A 16,931-nucleotide genomic window follows, 5' to 3' on the forward strand; every position below is an offset into this window, starting at 1 on the left:
CCAGCTGCCCCACCCCACCTCGGCCCAGCGCCCCGTGCACTTTAAATGTCTGCCCTGCCAGCAGCCCCGGGCCTGGCTCCCGGGTGCCCAGCACTGAGGAAAAGACTGGGGAGGGCCCGCAGTCCACGGCTGACATCGCCACGTCCGAACCAGGTGAGAGCAGCCGCCGGGCCTGGCCCGCTGTGCTCCGCTCCAAGCCCTCCCGCCCCTGCCTGGCAGGGCTGAATCCGGGCTGCCTGCAGGGCTGCTCCACACCAGCCCAGGCCCAGGGCAGCGTGGCTGTTCCCTTCCTTTCCCTTCCCTCTTCTCAACCCTCCCAATGGGCGTGGGAGAAGCACACAGCGGCCCAGCCGCCTCCTTCCTGGCCCTGGGCTGACGAAGGCGCGATGAAGACGGTCCCACTGGCCGTTGTGGGGACGCTCCAGCAATGAAGGCAGGGTCTGCTGGTGGTGGTGCTGGCACCCTGGGGGGCACCGGGCATGGGACCTGACCAGGCTGCCATTCAGGGTCTCAGCAAAGCTGAGTGGGGGAGGGGCAGTGAGGTGGGGTGCCTGGGTGGGGGTGTCTCGGATCTGGCCTCGGCCCCTGCCACCCACCCATCCACTCCCCGCCAGCCTATTTGGCTCTGTCTGAATGGGGCTGAGAGTTCACGCTGAAAACCGCGTGGCGAACATAAAACCCGGCCTAGTTTCACGGTCAGGAGACGGGGCCAGCGGAGGGTTTTTTTCAGTTTTACTCCCTTAGTTTTTTGTTGTTTTTTTTTTTGTTTTTTTTTTTTCTTCTGCAGTTAATGGGACGTGATGCCTCTGACATGCTGCCGGCTCGTTCTGGTTCAGGGAAAACCCTGATTCAAGCATCATGTTTTACAAATTTCTCCTTTTCTGGTTACCCACAGCACACCATGCCAGACATGGCTCCTGAGGTCACCCCAGCCCGGGTGGCCAGGGTTGTCGGAGGAACATTAGAGCCACTCAGCGGGGGAATGTGGGCCTGGCCTTAGGCTGCTTACACTTTTCTTTTTCTTTATTTTTTTGAGACAGGGTGTCTCCCTCTGTCGCCCAGGCTGGAGTGTGGTGGCGCGAACATGGTTCACTGCAGCCTCGGCCTCCTGGGCTCAAGCCATCCTCCTACCTCAGCCTCCCATGTAGCTTGGACCACGGGCATACACCACCACGCCCAGCTAATTGTTCTTTTATTTTTTTGTAGTGGTGCGTGCACTCTGTTGCCCAGGCTGGTCTTGAACTCCTGGCCTTAATGATCCTCCCTCCTCAGCCTTCCAAAGTATTGAGGTTACAGGCGTGAGCCACTGTGCCCAGCCAGGCTGCCCCCTTAATTAACGTTAACACTTTCCCCGCCACCAGTCTTGCAGACCTGCAGCTAGCCCAGGACCCTTCCGCATGGGCTTGGGTCTGAGGGTTCGAGGTCACTGTCCTCCGTCCTATCGCAGGACACCCCCTCACCACCACTCCCAGCTCCCTGCTGACCTGTCCCCTCCTTTGCAGACCTGCCTCCCGGATACCTGCGTCCCGTGGCTGGCCTGGGCTTCTCCCTACCTTCAGACGTGCACTCTTCTAACCTCGAGGACCCTGAAACTATGCAAACCGCCACCCTGGGGGCCCAGCCTGAGCCCACAAGGACATTCCTGCCTGGGGAGCCACCTCCCTGCAGCCCTAGGAGCCTGGAGGAGCCCGGGCTGCTCTCAGGGGCCAGGGAGGCCACCCAGGACCTTGCCGCCACCCCCCACCCTGCCGAGCGGGGACCCCAGGGGAAGGCAGCGGACCCCAGCCCACTTGAGGGGCTACAAGAACTGCAATGTGGGGCCCTCCTCGAGGCAGGGGGCCCCAAGGCCACAGGCCAGGCTCATTCTACTCAGGGAGGGGCACGAGAAGAGAGGAGCAGGGAGGAGGGGGAGCAGGAGCCCTCATCAGGGGCCTCCCCCCAAGTCCTGGAGCAGCAAGCAGGGAGCCCGGGTGCCCTTGAGGACGAGGGACAGCAGCCGACCCCTGAGGAGGATGAGCTGGAGGAAGATGAGCTGGGGCAGCAGAGCATGGAGGACTCAGAGGAGGACTGTGGGGGAGCTCCCAACAACAGCCACCCACCCAGGGCGCTACCAGGCCTGGATGCCTTGGTGGCCGCCACCATCGACCTGGGGGACCTGCCCAGCGACAGCCCACCAGACCCTCAGCCCCCAGCAGCCTCTGGGCCCCCCAGCACAGCCCCCCTGCCCCATAGCTCAGGGACTCATGGAATCGCTCTGCTCAGCGAGCTGGCTGACCTGGCAATCCAGCGGCAGAGGAGTGAGAGGGCTGTGCCAGGTAAGCCCGGTGGTTGCCGCCACCCCCCAAAGCCCCAGCGGTGGGACCTGCAGGCCTGGCTCACGGTCACCTGGCCAGATGGCAGCCTTGGGCCCCACTCAGTTGTCCCCAAAGCGTGGTGGGTCCCCTGGAGAGTGTCCACCTCCCCTTGCCGACCCTCGTCCGTGGAAGTCCGAGGCGTGTGTGCCTTTTCCGAATCCCCCTGTCCCGGGGGGGGTCTTGGGAGCAGGACTCACCCGCATGATGGTTTCAAAGGAAGGGCCTCTCGGGCAGCACCTCCTATTGAAAGTGGCTGAATAGGGGCCCATGTCCTGGCAAGGGGAGAGGAGAGCCTGCCTCCTGCTCTGCCAGGCCTCCACCTCTTCAGGCTCCGTGGCTGCTGCCCTGGCCTGGGGGGTCGAGTTCAGGAACCGGCAGCTCCCCACTCAGGCCCAGGGTAGGAAGCAGGAGGTTGGGGCTCTTACTGCAGGGAGGCCTATGGGACCGGGAGCTCCTGGGCTCTTCCACCCACCCAGAGGCCCCAAGGACAGCTGGACAACAGTGGGCGGAGCCAGATCACCTAAGACACCTGAGGGTCGGGTCTCTGCTTAGCCTACCCCAGCCCTTGGTCTGGGCACTCCCTGCGGTCCAGCGCTCCCGGGAAAGCCCCTGCTTCCTGCTGTCTTCCTTGTGGACCCCAGAGAAAGCCCCAGGGTGGAGGGCGTCCCCCAGCCGGGCACGATGCCGTGGTTGTTCACAGCACGAACCTCACAGTCCTCAGGGCTGGGCCACTGCTTTCTGGATGCATAAATCTCACCACCACAATCAAGAGAATGTTCTCGAACAGTGCATTTCCCCAGGGGCTGCTGGCCCACACCCAGCAGGGGTGTTCCGCAGTGCTGGGAGCTGCCTGCCCTCAGGGGTATCTGGCCCCAAGTCCCTGCCTCTGGGTGGGGCTGTGCAGAGGGTTTGAGGAAGCTTGGAGTCCTGTCAGGGTAGGTTCCACCGGGACCCCCCAGAGGCCCTCCCTTGGGCCTCCAGCCGGCGGTGTATGAGAAGGTAGATAGGGCGAGGTGGAGGCACCTTGGGGCACGGCCTGAGCTGCCGGGGACCCGCCGTGGGAGGGTCTCGGGGACCCTCACCCGGCAGCATGAGGAGGCATCAACAGAAAGGAGGTGCCATGTGTGTGGCCAGAGTGGCCCGTCTGCCTGTGTGAACGCCTGCAGGACAGGAGCCCGTTCACTGCATGAATAATCAGGTATAGACCACGTGTCCCAGGTAGGGAGCCATGTGGCTTAACCCAGCATGGATATCATCACACTCTGGCCAGACCAGCTGTCCCAGTCACCAGGGTGTGCAGAGGCAGAGTCAGGGCCAGCTCTGCCCTCTGGGTCTCCACCTCACGGTCCCCTCCTGGGCCCCCACCCTCGCCCTTGCCCTCCCCTTGTCCCAATTAATGGGCAGGTCTGTGCAGCTGGTGGGCTCAGAGCTCAACCCTACAAGTATAGTGACCACTTTGGTTGAAATTAATTAGGAGACTGGTTTTGTCCTGTGCCAGACAGCAGGATTTCAGACAGCAGGATTTGCAGAGGGGAAAGTGGGGGAAAAGTCCCTGGCTTCGGGGCCAGGCGGGCATAGAGCCCCCAGGCCTGGCAGAGCCATCTGGGTGAGGCCATGTGGGGGCCACACGCCTGTAGCCTGCAAGGGCAGGGAAGGCACAGAGAGACTTCTGGCCAACTGCAGTGACCCGGAGACCAGGAGACCTGGGGCCTTCAGTGGAAGGGGCCTGCAAATGCATCTCCCCAGCTGCTGATGGCAGCAGCTGCTCAGTCGACCCCCCTCGGCCCTCTCTCCCCTCCCGTTCCCTGCGGACCCTGGACCCAGCAGCCTGAGTGTTCCCATGGTCCCCACCAGATCTGTGGTCTCGGTCCAGAGCTTTGCACCCCAGCATCTGCCCCTCCGAGCTCCTCCTGGCTTCTGAGTAATGACCTCTGGGGATGGATCAACCCTTGGGCTGGGCTTGTGGCCTCCAGGCCCTCCCCTGTACTTGAGGAGGGAACTGGCCACGCACCGTGGAGCACCTCCCAGCCGGGGCGTTCGGGTTGATGCCTTTGGTGGAATCTCAGGTGCATCCCCCGGTGGTCAGGCGCTGATGCGCCCCATTAGGGGTGGGGTTTGCTCTGGTCGTCCCGCACTCCTGCCTCTGGCTGCGATCAACCGTGTCTCTAGGGAACCCAAGTCCGTTAAGTGGAGCATGGGGTTCAGAGGCAGAGACCAGGTTTGGGGTGCTCATTGCTGTGAGGTTATCGTTACTCCTAGGCTTTCTCGGGGGTGCCAGCACCTCTACTCTGACCCCACAGGGGTCCCCCAATTCTCCCGCCTTCCTGGCCATAACCACTTACCCCCACCGCAAGCTGTCTGGCCCCTGTCTCCTGCTGGATGTCCTTGTGGGATCAGCCCATGGGGGCCCCGTTCCTGGTCTCTGTTGTCAGCCCCCAGGGCTGGGTCCCCCTACTCAGGCCCTGAATCCCCATGCTGGGCCCTCCCCTGCATGAATGCCAGCCTCTGCTGGCCCAAGCTCTGACCCCGAGACGGGCCGTCCCTTCCCCAGGCCACTGCCTGGGCTGTTGGGCTGCTGCTGTTCCTGCAGTCACTGTGAGGGTAGCTCCCCCGGCCCCGGCCCCCAGGTTGAGGTCCCAGAGGATGCGGCCCTGGCAGCCCCTCCCTCCTGACCTGTGCTCAACCCCTGCCTGCAACAGGGCCGGAGTGTGTGGAAAGGGCCTGGCAGAGTCCAGCACCGTGTTCAGAGACGGGGCAGGGGCAGGGGTTTGGTGCTCTGAGGGAGGATGGAGGAATGGTGGGGGCCCCTCTGAGAAGGGTCACAGCAGGTAAGGCTGCATCCAGAAACCCCTGCCGCTGCCCTCCTCACAAGGAATTGAGGGTCTGGGGTCCCAGCTACCCAGGAGGCTGAGGTGGGAGGGTGCTGGAGCCCAGGAGTTCGAGGTTGCAGTGAGCCGTGGTGGAGCCACTGCACTCCAACCCGGGCAATAAAACGGGACCCCACTGCACTCCAGCCTGGGCAATAAAGCAGGGCCCTGTCTCAAACCTAAAGGTATCAAAGGGACTTGTCCCCCCCCCCGCACTGACCACTGGCCTCCCCGCAGCCACTGCTCCTTAGGTGTCCACACAGGCAAGTAGACGGAAGGACTGATGGGCAGATGGACGGGCAGTGGCACGTCTTAGCTGCTGGGGGACACCAGCCTCCACCACCTGGGTTGAATGATGCCCAGGTACTGAAGCCCACAGTTCCAAAGCCATCTCTCCACGTGACTTTGAACTTGGTTAAAGCCACATGGACAGACGTCTGAGGGAACCGCGGGCTTGAGTCACTGAATTGAATTTGGTTGAACTTCAGCAGCTTCCATGCTCGAAGCCTTAGTGGCCTCTTGCAGCACTGCCTGTGTCTCTGAGGGCCCCGGAGCGAGTGTCTCTGAGGGCCCTGGAGCGAGTGTGCCTTCCCAGGGCTGCCGTTCGAAGCAGCGCACCCCTGGTGGGGGGACACACAGGCATTTCTGTTAGAAGCAGTGACCAGCAGCTTACTTTTACTTAGATGGTTTGGGTCCTGTCTTGCTCTGTGACATGGAGGACCCTGCCACATGGGTCCTCCCAGCTGGCCCTGCCCTACAACCAAGGGAGTGTCTCCCCAGCCTGGAACCAAACGGGTGTTGGATGCCGATCCTGATACCCACCTCACTCTTCCTGGCCTCCTGACCCTCATCCTGGTCTTCACCGCTGGGTGGCTTCAGGGGGCCACGGCTGACGTCAAGAGCCTGTGAGGGGCAGTGTGTGCCCAGTTGTGCCCATTCTGACCTTCCCATGCCCCACAGAGGTGGAAGAGGACGTCCTAGCCTTCAACCTGCAGCACCTGGCCACACTGGCCACAGCCTGGTCCCTGGTGGAGGCCGCTGGCCTAGATAGCACCACTGTCCCAGCACAGCCACCCCTGGCTGACCCCTGTAGCGGCCCCAGGCTCACCCCCCGCATGCAGATCCTGCAGAGGAGGAAGAGGACGTCCTAGCCTTCAACCTGCAGCACCTGGCCACACTGGCCACAGCCTGGTCCCTGGTGGAGGCCGCTGGCCTAGACAGCACCACTGTCCCAGCACAGCCACCCCTGGCTGACCCCTGTAGCGGCCCCAGGCTCACCCCCCGCATGCAGATCCTGCAGCGCAAGGACACCTGGACCCCCAAGACCAAGCCTGTGAGTAGGGGTCCCAGTGCCCACATTGCCCAATGCGCTGCCACACAGCCCCAGCCTGGGCCCTGGCCCGGCTCACAGGCCCCTGTGCCCCTGCCCACCAGGTGTGCCCCCTGAAGGCCGCCATCGACCGGCTGGACACACAAGAGGTGGGGATGCGTGTGCAGCTGGCGGAGCTGCAGCGGCGCTACAAGGAGAAGCAGCGGGAGCTGGCCCGCCTGCAGCGCAGGCACGACCATGAGTACGCCTGGTGTGGTGGGAGGGCCTGGGAGGTGCCCACGGTGGTGGGGCCGATGTGGGAACAGGCCAGGACTGGGCTCTGCACCCTGCCTGTGGGCAGATACTGGGGTCTGTCGGGGAGGCCTCCCCAGAGGCAGTGGGGCCCAAGGAGGGAGGCATTCGGCCAAGCGAGACCAAGCGGCAGGACTGGGCGTCCGGAAGAGCCGGTCGGCAGAGCCTGGTGTGCAGGAGGCCAGCCGCAGGGTGGTGGGTGAGGGGACAGTGGCAGAAAGGGGAGTAGGGAGGACTAGGGGCGCTGGGGGGCCAGGGCAGAAGTTGGAAATTTCTCTGGGGGAGGGGACACTCTGCAGTTGCAACAAGGGCAGGGGCACTGCCTGACCAGTGTGTGTGGATGGTGGGAGGTGGGGGCGGCGGGGGCCCTGGCTGGCCTTGCCTTCTGCTTGAGGGGTCAGGCTCCCCAGGCCAAGTCTGGGCCCCACCTTTCCCCACACCCAGTAGCCATCTAAGGCCAATGCCCTCACCTGGAACCTTGTTGGGGCGCTGGATTCTGCGTGAGCATCTGACCATCCCCCTTGTGGCCCCCAGGAGAGACGAGAGCTCGAGGAGCCCTGCACGGCGGGGGCCTGGCCGGCCAAGGAAGCGCAAACACTCAAGCTCACTGCCCGCCCCACGTCCCACGGGGCCGCTCCCCAGGAGCGATGGCAAGAAAGTCAAGTGAGTCCTGGGCACTGGCATGGCAGGGCATCTGTGGCTGGCCCTGGGCCCTCAAGGCTGGGGCAGCAGGGTTCAGCTCCTCTGAGGCTTCTGGGACTGCTGATGCCCCTTCACAGCCACTCTGAAGGCCTGGCCCTGCCCCTCTTAGACCGTCGAGAATGACCAGTGGACAGAGCTCTGCTCCAGACAGGCTTTATCCAGCTGGCAGCTCCCAGCAGCACCCTGGCCCGGGTCCCCCTCTGGAAGCCACAGCTCCTAGGCCCGGCCACACCGGCTCTGCACACCTGTCTGTGGCATCGTCCCCGCCCGCGCCCCACCCGGCCCCCTGGAGTGGGAGGCCGCGTTGCGTGCCGGCCTCTTTATCTGCGCTGTATAAAGTCGTTGGTCACGCTGCGGCTCTGCTCACGGCTGCCGGCGCGATGTTATTATCCATTACCCGCCCGGCACAGCCATTGGTGCACTCCCGGGCCTGGTATAATTGTCCTTCTCGGCTACAAATTGCCTCTCCCGGCAGGCCCATTTGCATAAATCCTCCGAGCTCCTCCAAACACGATTGGCGCGTGCGTGTGTGCACTGCATCAATCCTGATGATTTGGTAATAATAGTTAAATCGGCACTAAATGGTTCCTTCAATTAAGACAGAGGCAAAAAATTAATCTCAGGGCTTTATGTCACAAAACATTAGCAAATGCAGGGAAGGTTATAGGGAGGGGCTGCGTGGCTGTGGGCAGTGGAGGGGTCACCATATGGCAGCCCCCCAGAGCTGCCCCTGCCCTGCCCAGGGGTCTCCTGGGGTCGTCTCCTGGGGTCTCCCTTTGAGAACCGGCCAGCACTGTGGGAGCTGCTGGGCAGGACAGGGTCCCTGGAAGCCAGGGTCTGGCTAGAAGGCAGCAGCCTCAGGACCTCAGGGAAACTGAGTCCAGGACCCCTCTTCCTGAGGGTCAGGGCCCCACCTCACCCTTCCACCTCCTGCCCTCACTCATCCAGGCAGTGGTGGCGGAGGCAGTTGGCCCGGGACGGGTCTTCTACTGTGCAGGAAGTTGGGGAGTGGGGGTCAGGGGGTGTCTTCTGGCCCACGGCTTCCTGCCTGGCCCCTCAGCCCTCAGAAGCCCAGCCTCCTCTGTGGGCAGGAAGGTGGAAAGGGACGTCCGGCCACGCCAGCCAGGGCCAGGCAGGGCTCTCTGTCTCCATCTGTGATTCATTTTCATGAGCAGCTGGGGCTCCCTTTGCACCTGTGAGTCAGGGGGTTGAAAGGTGAGAGGCCAAGCCCCCAGCCCCTGTCTAGCCAGGAACAGGCAGAAAGACTCCCCGAGCCTTGGCTTCCCCATGTGAAATGGGGCAGTGGGAGGTTCTGGGGAGAGTGGATCACCCACACAAGATGGGAAGTCTGGGATGTTGGGGAATCAGGTGGGACCTGTTTGGGGGCATCGGGAGGTAGCTGCTAGGCCCATGTTAGCTGGAGTCGATTTCTGCCCCAGCTCCCAGCCTAGGGGACAGCACAGCTAGGGGCATGGGGAAGGAACACTGAGGCTCGGCCTCCACAGTGTCCAGGGCTCTATCTGGGAGGGGCTGAGGATGCATAGTTCCATTCTCAAGACGTGTGTGGAAGACGGGACGGGCTCCTGAGAGGGCCTGAGCCAGGCAGTGGGGTCCCTGGGGACTCGGGGGAAAGCCCAGGCTTCTCTGGACCCTGCCCCGCCCGCCTGCCCCTACCGCCGCCCCTGGTGGGACTCCAGTTGGCGTGTCCTCTTCCAGCTATGGCAGAAATGTGGATGCAGTTCTCACAAACCTGCCTGGTGCCCACCCCACTCCTAAGGGTGGTAACATCAGGCCCTGAATACCTGCCAAGGGCCGGGCCCAGCCTGCATAAGAAGCCGTGCCTCAGACTCACAGATGGCGCGTGTGCGGCTGTCCCTTGTTCCAGGTGCCAAGGCTGAGGCTACAGCCCTACCAGAGCCCCACTAGCAGCAGAGCCCTGGCTCCTGAGTACTGGGTGGCCCCTCAGAGCCCTCACCGGCCCCAGTCCCTAACACCTGGCTTCTGGGTCACTATAGCTAGGACCAGACAGCACTGCCAGGGCGTTTCTTCCTAGCAGGCTGTGGAAGGATGGGATTCGGGTAACAGAAGCGTGCCTACTTCCAGTATAGCTTAGTGGGGAATGGGGTGGATTTGAGGATGCAGGGACTGCTGAGGGCTGGTGGTTGGCAGGCAGAGGGGCTGGCTGGAGGCAGGTGCTGAGGGGAGGTCAGAGCTGGCTCAGCCCCTGAGGCCCCTCACCCTCAGCTCTGTCTGCCTGAGACGTAGGGCCCTTGGAGGAGTGTGACCCACTGCAGAGACAGTAGGGGGACAAGGCTGGGGCGGCCAGGACTGCATCTGCCCTGCACCCACCACCCCTTCCCCCCAGGGCGGTGCGGACAAGCCTGGGTCTGCTGTGCGCGGAGCTGCGAGGGGGCAGCGGGGGCGAGCCTGCAAAGAAACGGAGCAAGCTGGAGAGGAGCGTCTACCCAGGCCTGCAGACCGCCTCTGTGGTGAGTGCTGAAGCACCTGCCTTGCCCCAGGGCCCTTCAGGTCCCTTCCCGGGCAGGTAGCAGATAGTGGACTCTCCCCAGCCCTGTGCTGACACCCATTGCTCAGAACCGAGCGAACCAAGGCTGGGGAGCTCTGAGTGCCAACAGCAGGAGGAGGAGCCCGACCCTGTGGTGTGACGTGGGAAGGTCTGACTGGGTGGCCCTGCTGCCACTTGCCTGTGTGTCTCCACCCTCCTCGTCTCACTCTAGCAGGAAAGCAAATGCCGAGGCCACACTCTGCTCACAGAGACTCCCTGGAGCGAGGCCCTGCCTTTCCTCAGTGGCCCGGGGCACACTTGGTGTGGCGGGGGCTCCCCCGGCTGCCGGCACCCCTTCCTTCTTGGCACAGCAGATGCCTCCTGCCCTCCCCTCCCCGTGGCCTCGGGGCCGGGTGAGAGGTGGGCCCCAGCATGCTCCGCCTGTCTGCCCAGGGGGCCGATCCTTCTGTCCAGATGCTGTTTTATCTCTGCCTTGAGAAAAGCCTATGGCCTGGCCCCACAACCCACAGCCACTGGGCCCTCAGCCTCCTCCGTGCCCCCTAAGTGGGGTGGGCAGTTGGTAGGCAGTGGAGTGGGTAGGAAAGGCCCAAGTGTAGGCTCCAGGGGCAGGCCCTGTGTCTCTGGGCCAGACATCCCTTCAGTCCCTGTGGATCAGCAGGGACCTGGGAGGTACCAGTTCTGAGCCGGGCATCAACAGAGAGGCACCGAAACACCCAGGGGCTGTGGTTTGCAGAGGGCGCCCTGAGAGTGCAGCTGCCCCTCCCTGTTCACAGGAGAAGGCACAGTGTACGAAGAGCAGCTGCCAGGACGGGCTGGCACCCTCTGTGGCCCACAGGGTGGCCCAGCTGAAACCCAAGGTCAAGAGCAAAGGACTGCCCACAGGCCTCAGCTCTTTCCAGCAGAAGGAGGCCACCCCCGGGGGGCGCATCCGGGAGAAGCTGTCCCGAGCCAAGAGTGCCAAGGTGTCTGGGGCCACACGGCACCCACAGCCCAAGGGCCACAGCAGCCGGGAGACACCCAGGTGCCCAGCCCAGCCCTCTGTGGCTGCGTCCCGGGAGGCAGGCAAGTTGCTGGCGTGAGTGGCCACTGGCAGGAGCCCCGGTCATGGTCACTGGGGGGCTGGAGGAGGGGGTGGCAAGTTCACGGCGACCATCAGGGCTGGGTCAGGGCTCGTGGGGTGTGACAAGTCCAAGGAGACCTTCTCACTAGACAGGCTGGGGAAGAAGGCGAATGTCTTACAGAAGGAGACCCCCCATCCGCAAGGCAAGCTCAGTGGCTCTCAGTGTGCCTCACCCCCATGTCGGGGCCGAAGGGGAAGGAAGGACGCCCCCTGGAAGCATCCAGGTTAAAAATAGCCTTCCCAATGGCCCAGCTCTTGCGACTGTAGCGTCCGGCTGGGCTGACCCTGAGGCATTATCCGACCCCCCAGCAAACACGTGTGTCCAGAAACAGGAGCCTAGAAAAATAGAAGCTTCCTTTCTCCCGCCAGCCCCTTCCCCCAAGGTCTCAGACGCCTGAGAAAGAACAAAGGGAGGGCTGCTTGGACCTGGGGGAGGGGCAAAGGGCCATCTGGGTGGGTGGGGGACAGCAGAAAGAGGGGAAGGGACTTCCTGGGGAGGGGGCACCAGCCCTGCCAGGCAGGTGCCCCATTGCCCAGGCTATAAAGAAAAAATCACGCGTCCCCACACCCATACAAATCCCTTCAGGCTGGAGGCCAGGACCTCAGGCGCCTGCCCCCAAAGCAGCCCCACAGAGCAGCCCAGAGGGTGACAGTGACTGGTTCCACTCACAGCCCCGCCATAACCGCATGCCCAGAGGGTCACCTCCCCCACCTCTCAATGGCACAGCTTAACATCAAGTCATCGGGTCCCCTCTGCCTCTCTCCCAGGCAGTGGCTATGACAGTGAGGACTGTGAGGGTCTCCTGGGGGCAGAGGCACCACCCAGGGAGGCAGGGCTGCTGCTGCATGCCGGGGCCAGTGTGGCTGTGCTGGGGCCCTCGCCCTCCTCTGTGGTCAAGATGGAGGCCAACCAGAAGGCCAAGAAGAAGAAGGAGAGGCAGGGATTGCTAGGTAACCAGGAGGGAGGGCAGGGGTTGCTAGGTAACCAGGAGGGAGGGCAGGGGTTGCTAGGTAACCAGGAGGGAGAGGCAGGGGTTGCTAGGTAACCAGGAGGGAGGGCAGGGGTTGCTAGGTAACCAGGAGGGAGGGCAGGGGTTGCTAGGTAACCAGGAGGGAGGGCAGGAAATGCTAGATAACCAGGAGGGAGGGCAGGGATTGCTAGGTAACCAGGAGGGAGGGCAGGGGTTGCTAGGTAACCAGGAGGGAGAAGCAGGGATTGCTAGGTAACCAGGAGGGAGGGCAGGGGTTGCTAGGTAACCAGGAGGGAGGGCAGGGGTTGCTAGGTAACCAGAAGAGAGGACAGGTACAGTCAGCCCAACCAGCCAGGTCTCCAGGATGGGGATCCCTGCGACGGCCTTCCCTCCCTCCCCCAGGGGCCTGTCGCCTGTCCAGCCCTGAAAGTGAGGTCAAGATCAAGAGGCGGCCGGTGAAGGCCAGGATGGGCACCACCCTGGAGCGGGCCTCAGGGCAGAGGCCCCCAGGTGCACTGGGCAAGAAGAAAGCCAAGGGCAAGGCCAAGGGCGGCCTGCGGGCAGAGCCAGGGGCCATCCCCAGCAGGGACACCCTCTTCAGCCCCTCCCGGGCCTTCACCTGCCATGAGGAGGGCAGCCAGCTGGCCAGCGAGCGCCTCAAGAGGGCCACACGCAAGGGCACAGTGCTGCAGCCAGTGCTGCGGGTGAGGCTGGGCTCTGGGGTGCTGGGCCAAGAGGGTGGGTGCCTATGAAGAAAGGCCTTCCCCGCCCTCCCACACGTGCTGGCCCCTGAGCCCTGGGTCAGCCCCAGGCTGTCCCACCACCCTCGGCTCAGCGCCTTCTCTGCCTGCCCATGCACAGCGGAAGAACGGGGCCCTGTCCATCACACTGGCTGCACGCAATGCCAAGGCCATCCTGGGGAAGGGCCGGAAGCTGAGCAAGGTGAAGCGCAAGGCCGGCAAGCAGGTAGCAGCCCCCCCAACCCTGGGAGCCCACTGTGCACTCACCTGCACCCTGCCTGCGCCCCACCAAGCCTGACCCCTCTGGCCCCCAGGGCAAGGGCCGGGCCGTGAGCCGCCTGCTGGAAAGCTTCGCTGTGGAGGACGACTTTGAGTTTGACGACAACAGCAGCTTCTCAGAAGAGGAGGAGGACGAGGAGGAAGAGGAGGAGGACAGCGGCCCCCTGAGCGCAGAGCAGAGTGCTGCCCTGGGTGAGTAGGGCCAGGAAAGGTGCCAGCCGCCTGGGGAGGGACAGTGGGTAGGCCATGCTGGCTGCTGACACCCTGTGCCCACAGCGCGCTCATGTGCCATCCACAAGGAGGACCTGCGGGACGGGCTGCCCGTGCTTATCCCCAAGGAAGACAGCCTGCTGTACGCAGGCAGCGTCAGGACCCTGCAGCCACCCGACATGTGAGGCCTGGGCACGGTGGGGCAGGGCAGGGGCCTGGAGGGCAACCGAGACCCATGACGCCTCACACTCCCCAATGCCCCCAGCTATAGCATCGTCATCGAGGGCGAGCGGGGCAACCGGCAGAGGATCTACTCACTGGAGCAGCTGCTGCAGGAAGCGGTGAGGACCGGGCTCGCCTGCCCTGGGGAGGGGCCTGACTGACTCGCCCCAGGACAAAGGAGGGCCTTGGCCTGGGCAACAGCCACTCCCGGGCCCAGGGACCAGGCTCTCAGGCAACCCTGGGCCGGACCCCACCTGCTCACAGCCACCGCCCGCGTTCCTGCAGGTTCTTGACGTGCGGCCGCAATCCAGCCGGTACCTCCCGCCCGGCACGCGGGTCTGCGCCTACTGGAGCCAGAAGTCTCGATGTCTGTACCCGGGCAACGTGGTCCGGGGTAAGCTATACCCAAGGCGGGAGCTGGGGCAGGCCCTTTTGAGACCCACAGGCTCATGTCTGGCCCCAACAGCCTGACTTCCGAGGCTGGCGAGGGCAGAACCAGCTCTCTGCTTAGACAAGAGTACGACAATAAAATGAGCTCCCAGGCGCTGTGAAAAAGCACAGGGTGTGTGGGGAGGGAGGGAGGGGGCTCCGGCCTCCAGCCAAGCAGAGAGGGCCCAGCAGGAAGGGACCCAGAGCACTGCTGCTGGGGGTCACAGAGTACATCAGGGGGGCACCAGCTCCCCTGGGCAAAACCTGCTGACTACAGGCAGGGCATGTAGGTCCCTAGGGTGAAAGGCACAAAGATCCCATAGGCAAGTGGCCAGGCAGGTGGGAGGTGGGCACGTGGGCATCAGCACGTGTGCGGAGGTCAGGTTCCGGTCGGGGTGGGGTGACGGTGGCATCGCATGGGAGGCACTGCAGGAGTTGGAGAGGGGGCCCCGGCTCCTGGGCTGCAGGGCGGCTCCACCCTCCGTGTGGTCAAGGAGAACCCTGGAGCCCTCCCCTCACCCTGCCGACCGGCCTCGGCAGCGCCGCCTCCTTGTTTCGGGCACCTGCTGGGGGTTCCAGCCACAAGCTCAGGTGTACCGTCCACAGGGGCCTCCGGTGACGAAGATGAGGACCTGGACTCGGTAGTGGTGGAATTTGACGATGGGGACACTGGCCACATCGCTGTCTCCAACGTCAGGCTGCTGCCGCCTGACTTCAAGATCCAGTGTGAGCCCGGGACCTGCATGGGGCCGGGCCCTGCCTGGGCTCCACTGTGTCCAGACAGGCTCCCAAGGAAGGGTTGGGATGGCAGTACCCCACGGCCATGGCACTGAAGCCCTTGGCCCATGCTATCCACAGGCACAGAGCCCTCTCCAGCCCTGCTAGTGTCTAGCAGCTGCCGGAGGACCAAGAAGGCATCCAGCGAGGCCCCCCAGCCCAGTGAAGCCACCACCCCCAGCCTGTCCCCTAAAGCACAGGATGGCCCCGAAGCTTTGAAGACACCCGGGAAGAAATCCATTAGCAAAGACAAAGCTGGTATTTTGCTGGACTTCCCAGAACCCGGGTTGGGGGGAGGCATCCTCTGGGGGCTGGGGGAACGAGGAACCCATGGGGCAGGCAGGGTCCAGGGAGGGGCAGGTGGAGGCAGTTTCATGGGCCCAGCTGGGGCTGACTCCGCTGGGCTTTTGCCCTCAGGTAAAGCCGAACTCCTAACCTCAGGTGCCAAATCCCCCACGGGGGCCTCCGACCACTTCCTGGGCCGCCGTGGCAGCCCCTTGCTGAGCTGGTCCGCAGTGGCGCAGACCAAGCGGAAGGCAGTGGCAGCGGCCAGCAAGGGGCCGGGGGTGCTGCAGAACCTCTTCCAGCTCAACGGCAGCAGCAAGAAGCTGCGGGCGCGCGAGGCCCTGTTCCCCGTGCACAGCATGGCCACGCCCGTGTTCGGCAACGGCTTCCGCGCCGACTCCTTCAGCAGCCTGGCCAGCTCCTACGCGCCCTTCGTCGGGGGGACTGGGCCGGGCCTTCCCGGGGGAGCCCACAAGCTGCTTCGGGCCAAGAAGGCCGAGAGGGTGGAGGCCGAGAAGGGTGGGCGGCGGCGGGCGGGCGGCGAGTTCCTGGTCAAGCTGGACCACGAGGGCGTGACCTCCCCTAAGAACAAAACATGCAGGGCGCTGCTGATGGGGGACAAGGACTTCGGCCCCAAGCTCGGGCGGCCCCTGCCCAGCCCCAGCTATGCGCACCCCGCCCTTGTGGGCAAGGACAAGAAGGGGCGGGCACCCATTCCCCCGCTGCCCATGGGGCTGGCACTGCGCAAGTATGCGGGCCAGGCAGAGTTCCCCCTGCCCTACGACAGCGACTGTCACAGCTCCTTCTCGGACGAGGACGAGGACGGGCCGGGGCTGGCGGCCGGTGTGCCCTCCCGCTTCCTCGCCCGCCTGTCCGTGTCCTCCTCCTCCTCCGGCTCGTCCACCTCCTCCTCCTCAGGCTCTATGTCCACCTCCAGCCTCTGCTCCTCTGACAACGAGGACTCGTCCTGCAGCTCAGACGAGGACCCAGCCCTGCTGCTGCAGACCTGCCTCACCCACCCCGTGCCCACCCTCCTGGCCCAGCCCGAGGCCCTGCGCTCCAAGGGCGGCGGCCCTCACGCGCATGCCCAGCGCTGCTTTCTGTCCAGGGCCACGGTGGCTGGCACCGGTGCGGGCTCAGGCCCCAGCAGCGGCAAATCCAAGCTCAAGCGCAAAGAGGCCCTGAGCTTCTCCAAAGCCAAAGAGCTCTCCCGGAGGCAGCGGCTGCCCTCCGTGGAAAACCGGCCAAAGATCTCAGCCTTCCTGCCCGCCCGGCAGCTCTGGAAGTGGTCGGGGAACCCCACACAGGTAGGTCTCCAGTGGGTGGCAGGAGTTCCGTGTTCCCAAGGAAACCAGGGCGGGCTCACACGCCCCCGCTGCCCTTCCTCTCCTTTTTGCATCTTCCTACTTGATTGCAAGTTAAAAAACGTGGAAAACTCAAGGGAAGAACAAAAACCCATCCGTGACCCAGTGAGGCAGACGGCTACTTCCGCTGGGCCTCGCCGGAGCCCACGGCATGCGTGACAGTGGAAACGACCTCATGTCGGCGCTGGGCCCGAGCTGCACTCCACATGTGATGGCCTCACTTTTCCACGTCAATAGTGGCACGGCCAGCTGGAGAGCTGTGGATCCCCGAGCTCAGATGCCAGCGTCTGTCCTCGCCAGGGCACTGCTCGGGGACGCACAGGGCCACTCATGGGTCTTTTACCCTCGTAAATAACACTGTGGTGAATGTCTCGTCCACACGTCCCTGCCCCAGATCCAGTGTCCAGACGTCATGACTCCATGTGCAGGCTCAGTGGAGGCGCGGCCCCTGCTCTGGATCCAT

At 64.0% G+C, this 16,931-nt stretch overlaps 1 protein-coding gene across 1 annotated transcript in view; it reads left to right on the plus strand.

Moving 5' to 3' along the window:
• The window catches only part of BAHCC1 (BAH domain and coiled-coil containing 1), a 136,444-nt gene that overhangs the window by 115,788 nt on the left and 3,725 nt on the right, over positions 1-16,931 (plus strand). Inside the window, exons 8-24 of the mRNA XM_011933294.1 lie at positions 5-153; positions 1,503-2,315; positions 6,352-6,554; positions 6,656-6,792; positions 7,377-7,505; positions 9,910-10,033; positions 10,845-11,137; positions 11,964-12,142; positions 12,565-12,866; positions 13,024-13,128; positions 13,217-13,373; positions 13,458-13,572; positions 13,657-13,732; positions 13,899-14,007; positions 14,649-14,768; positions 14,901-15,077; positions 15,237-16,411. Coding sequence (XP_011788684.1) covers positions 5-153; positions 1,503-2,315; positions 6,352-6,554; positions 6,656-6,792; positions 7,377-7,505; positions 9,910-10,033; positions 10,845-11,137; positions 11,964-12,142; positions 12,565-12,866; positions 13,024-13,128; positions 13,217-13,373; positions 13,458-13,572; positions 13,657-13,732; positions 13,899-14,007; positions 14,649-14,768; positions 14,901-15,077; positions 15,237-16,411 — 4,363 coding nt within the window. The remainder of the gene's footprint in view (positions 1-4; positions 154-1,502; positions 2,316-6,351; positions 6,555-6,655; positions 6,793-7,376; positions 7,506-9,909; positions 10,034-10,844; positions 11,138-11,963; positions 12,143-12,564; positions 12,867-13,023; positions 13,129-13,216; positions 13,374-13,457; positions 13,573-13,656; positions 13,733-13,898; positions 14,008-14,648; positions 14,769-14,900; positions 15,078-15,236; positions 16,412-16,931) is intronic.

This window comes from Colobus angolensis, unplaced genomic scaffold, assembly GCF_000951035.1.
Source record: "Colobus angolensis palliatus isolate OR3802 unplaced genomic scaffold, Cang.pa_1.0 Scaffold1, whole genome shotgun sequence".
In the NCBI taxonomy this organism is placed as follows: domain Eukaryota; kingdom Metazoa; phylum Chordata; class Mammalia; order Primates; family Cercopithecidae; genus Colobus; species Colobus angolensis.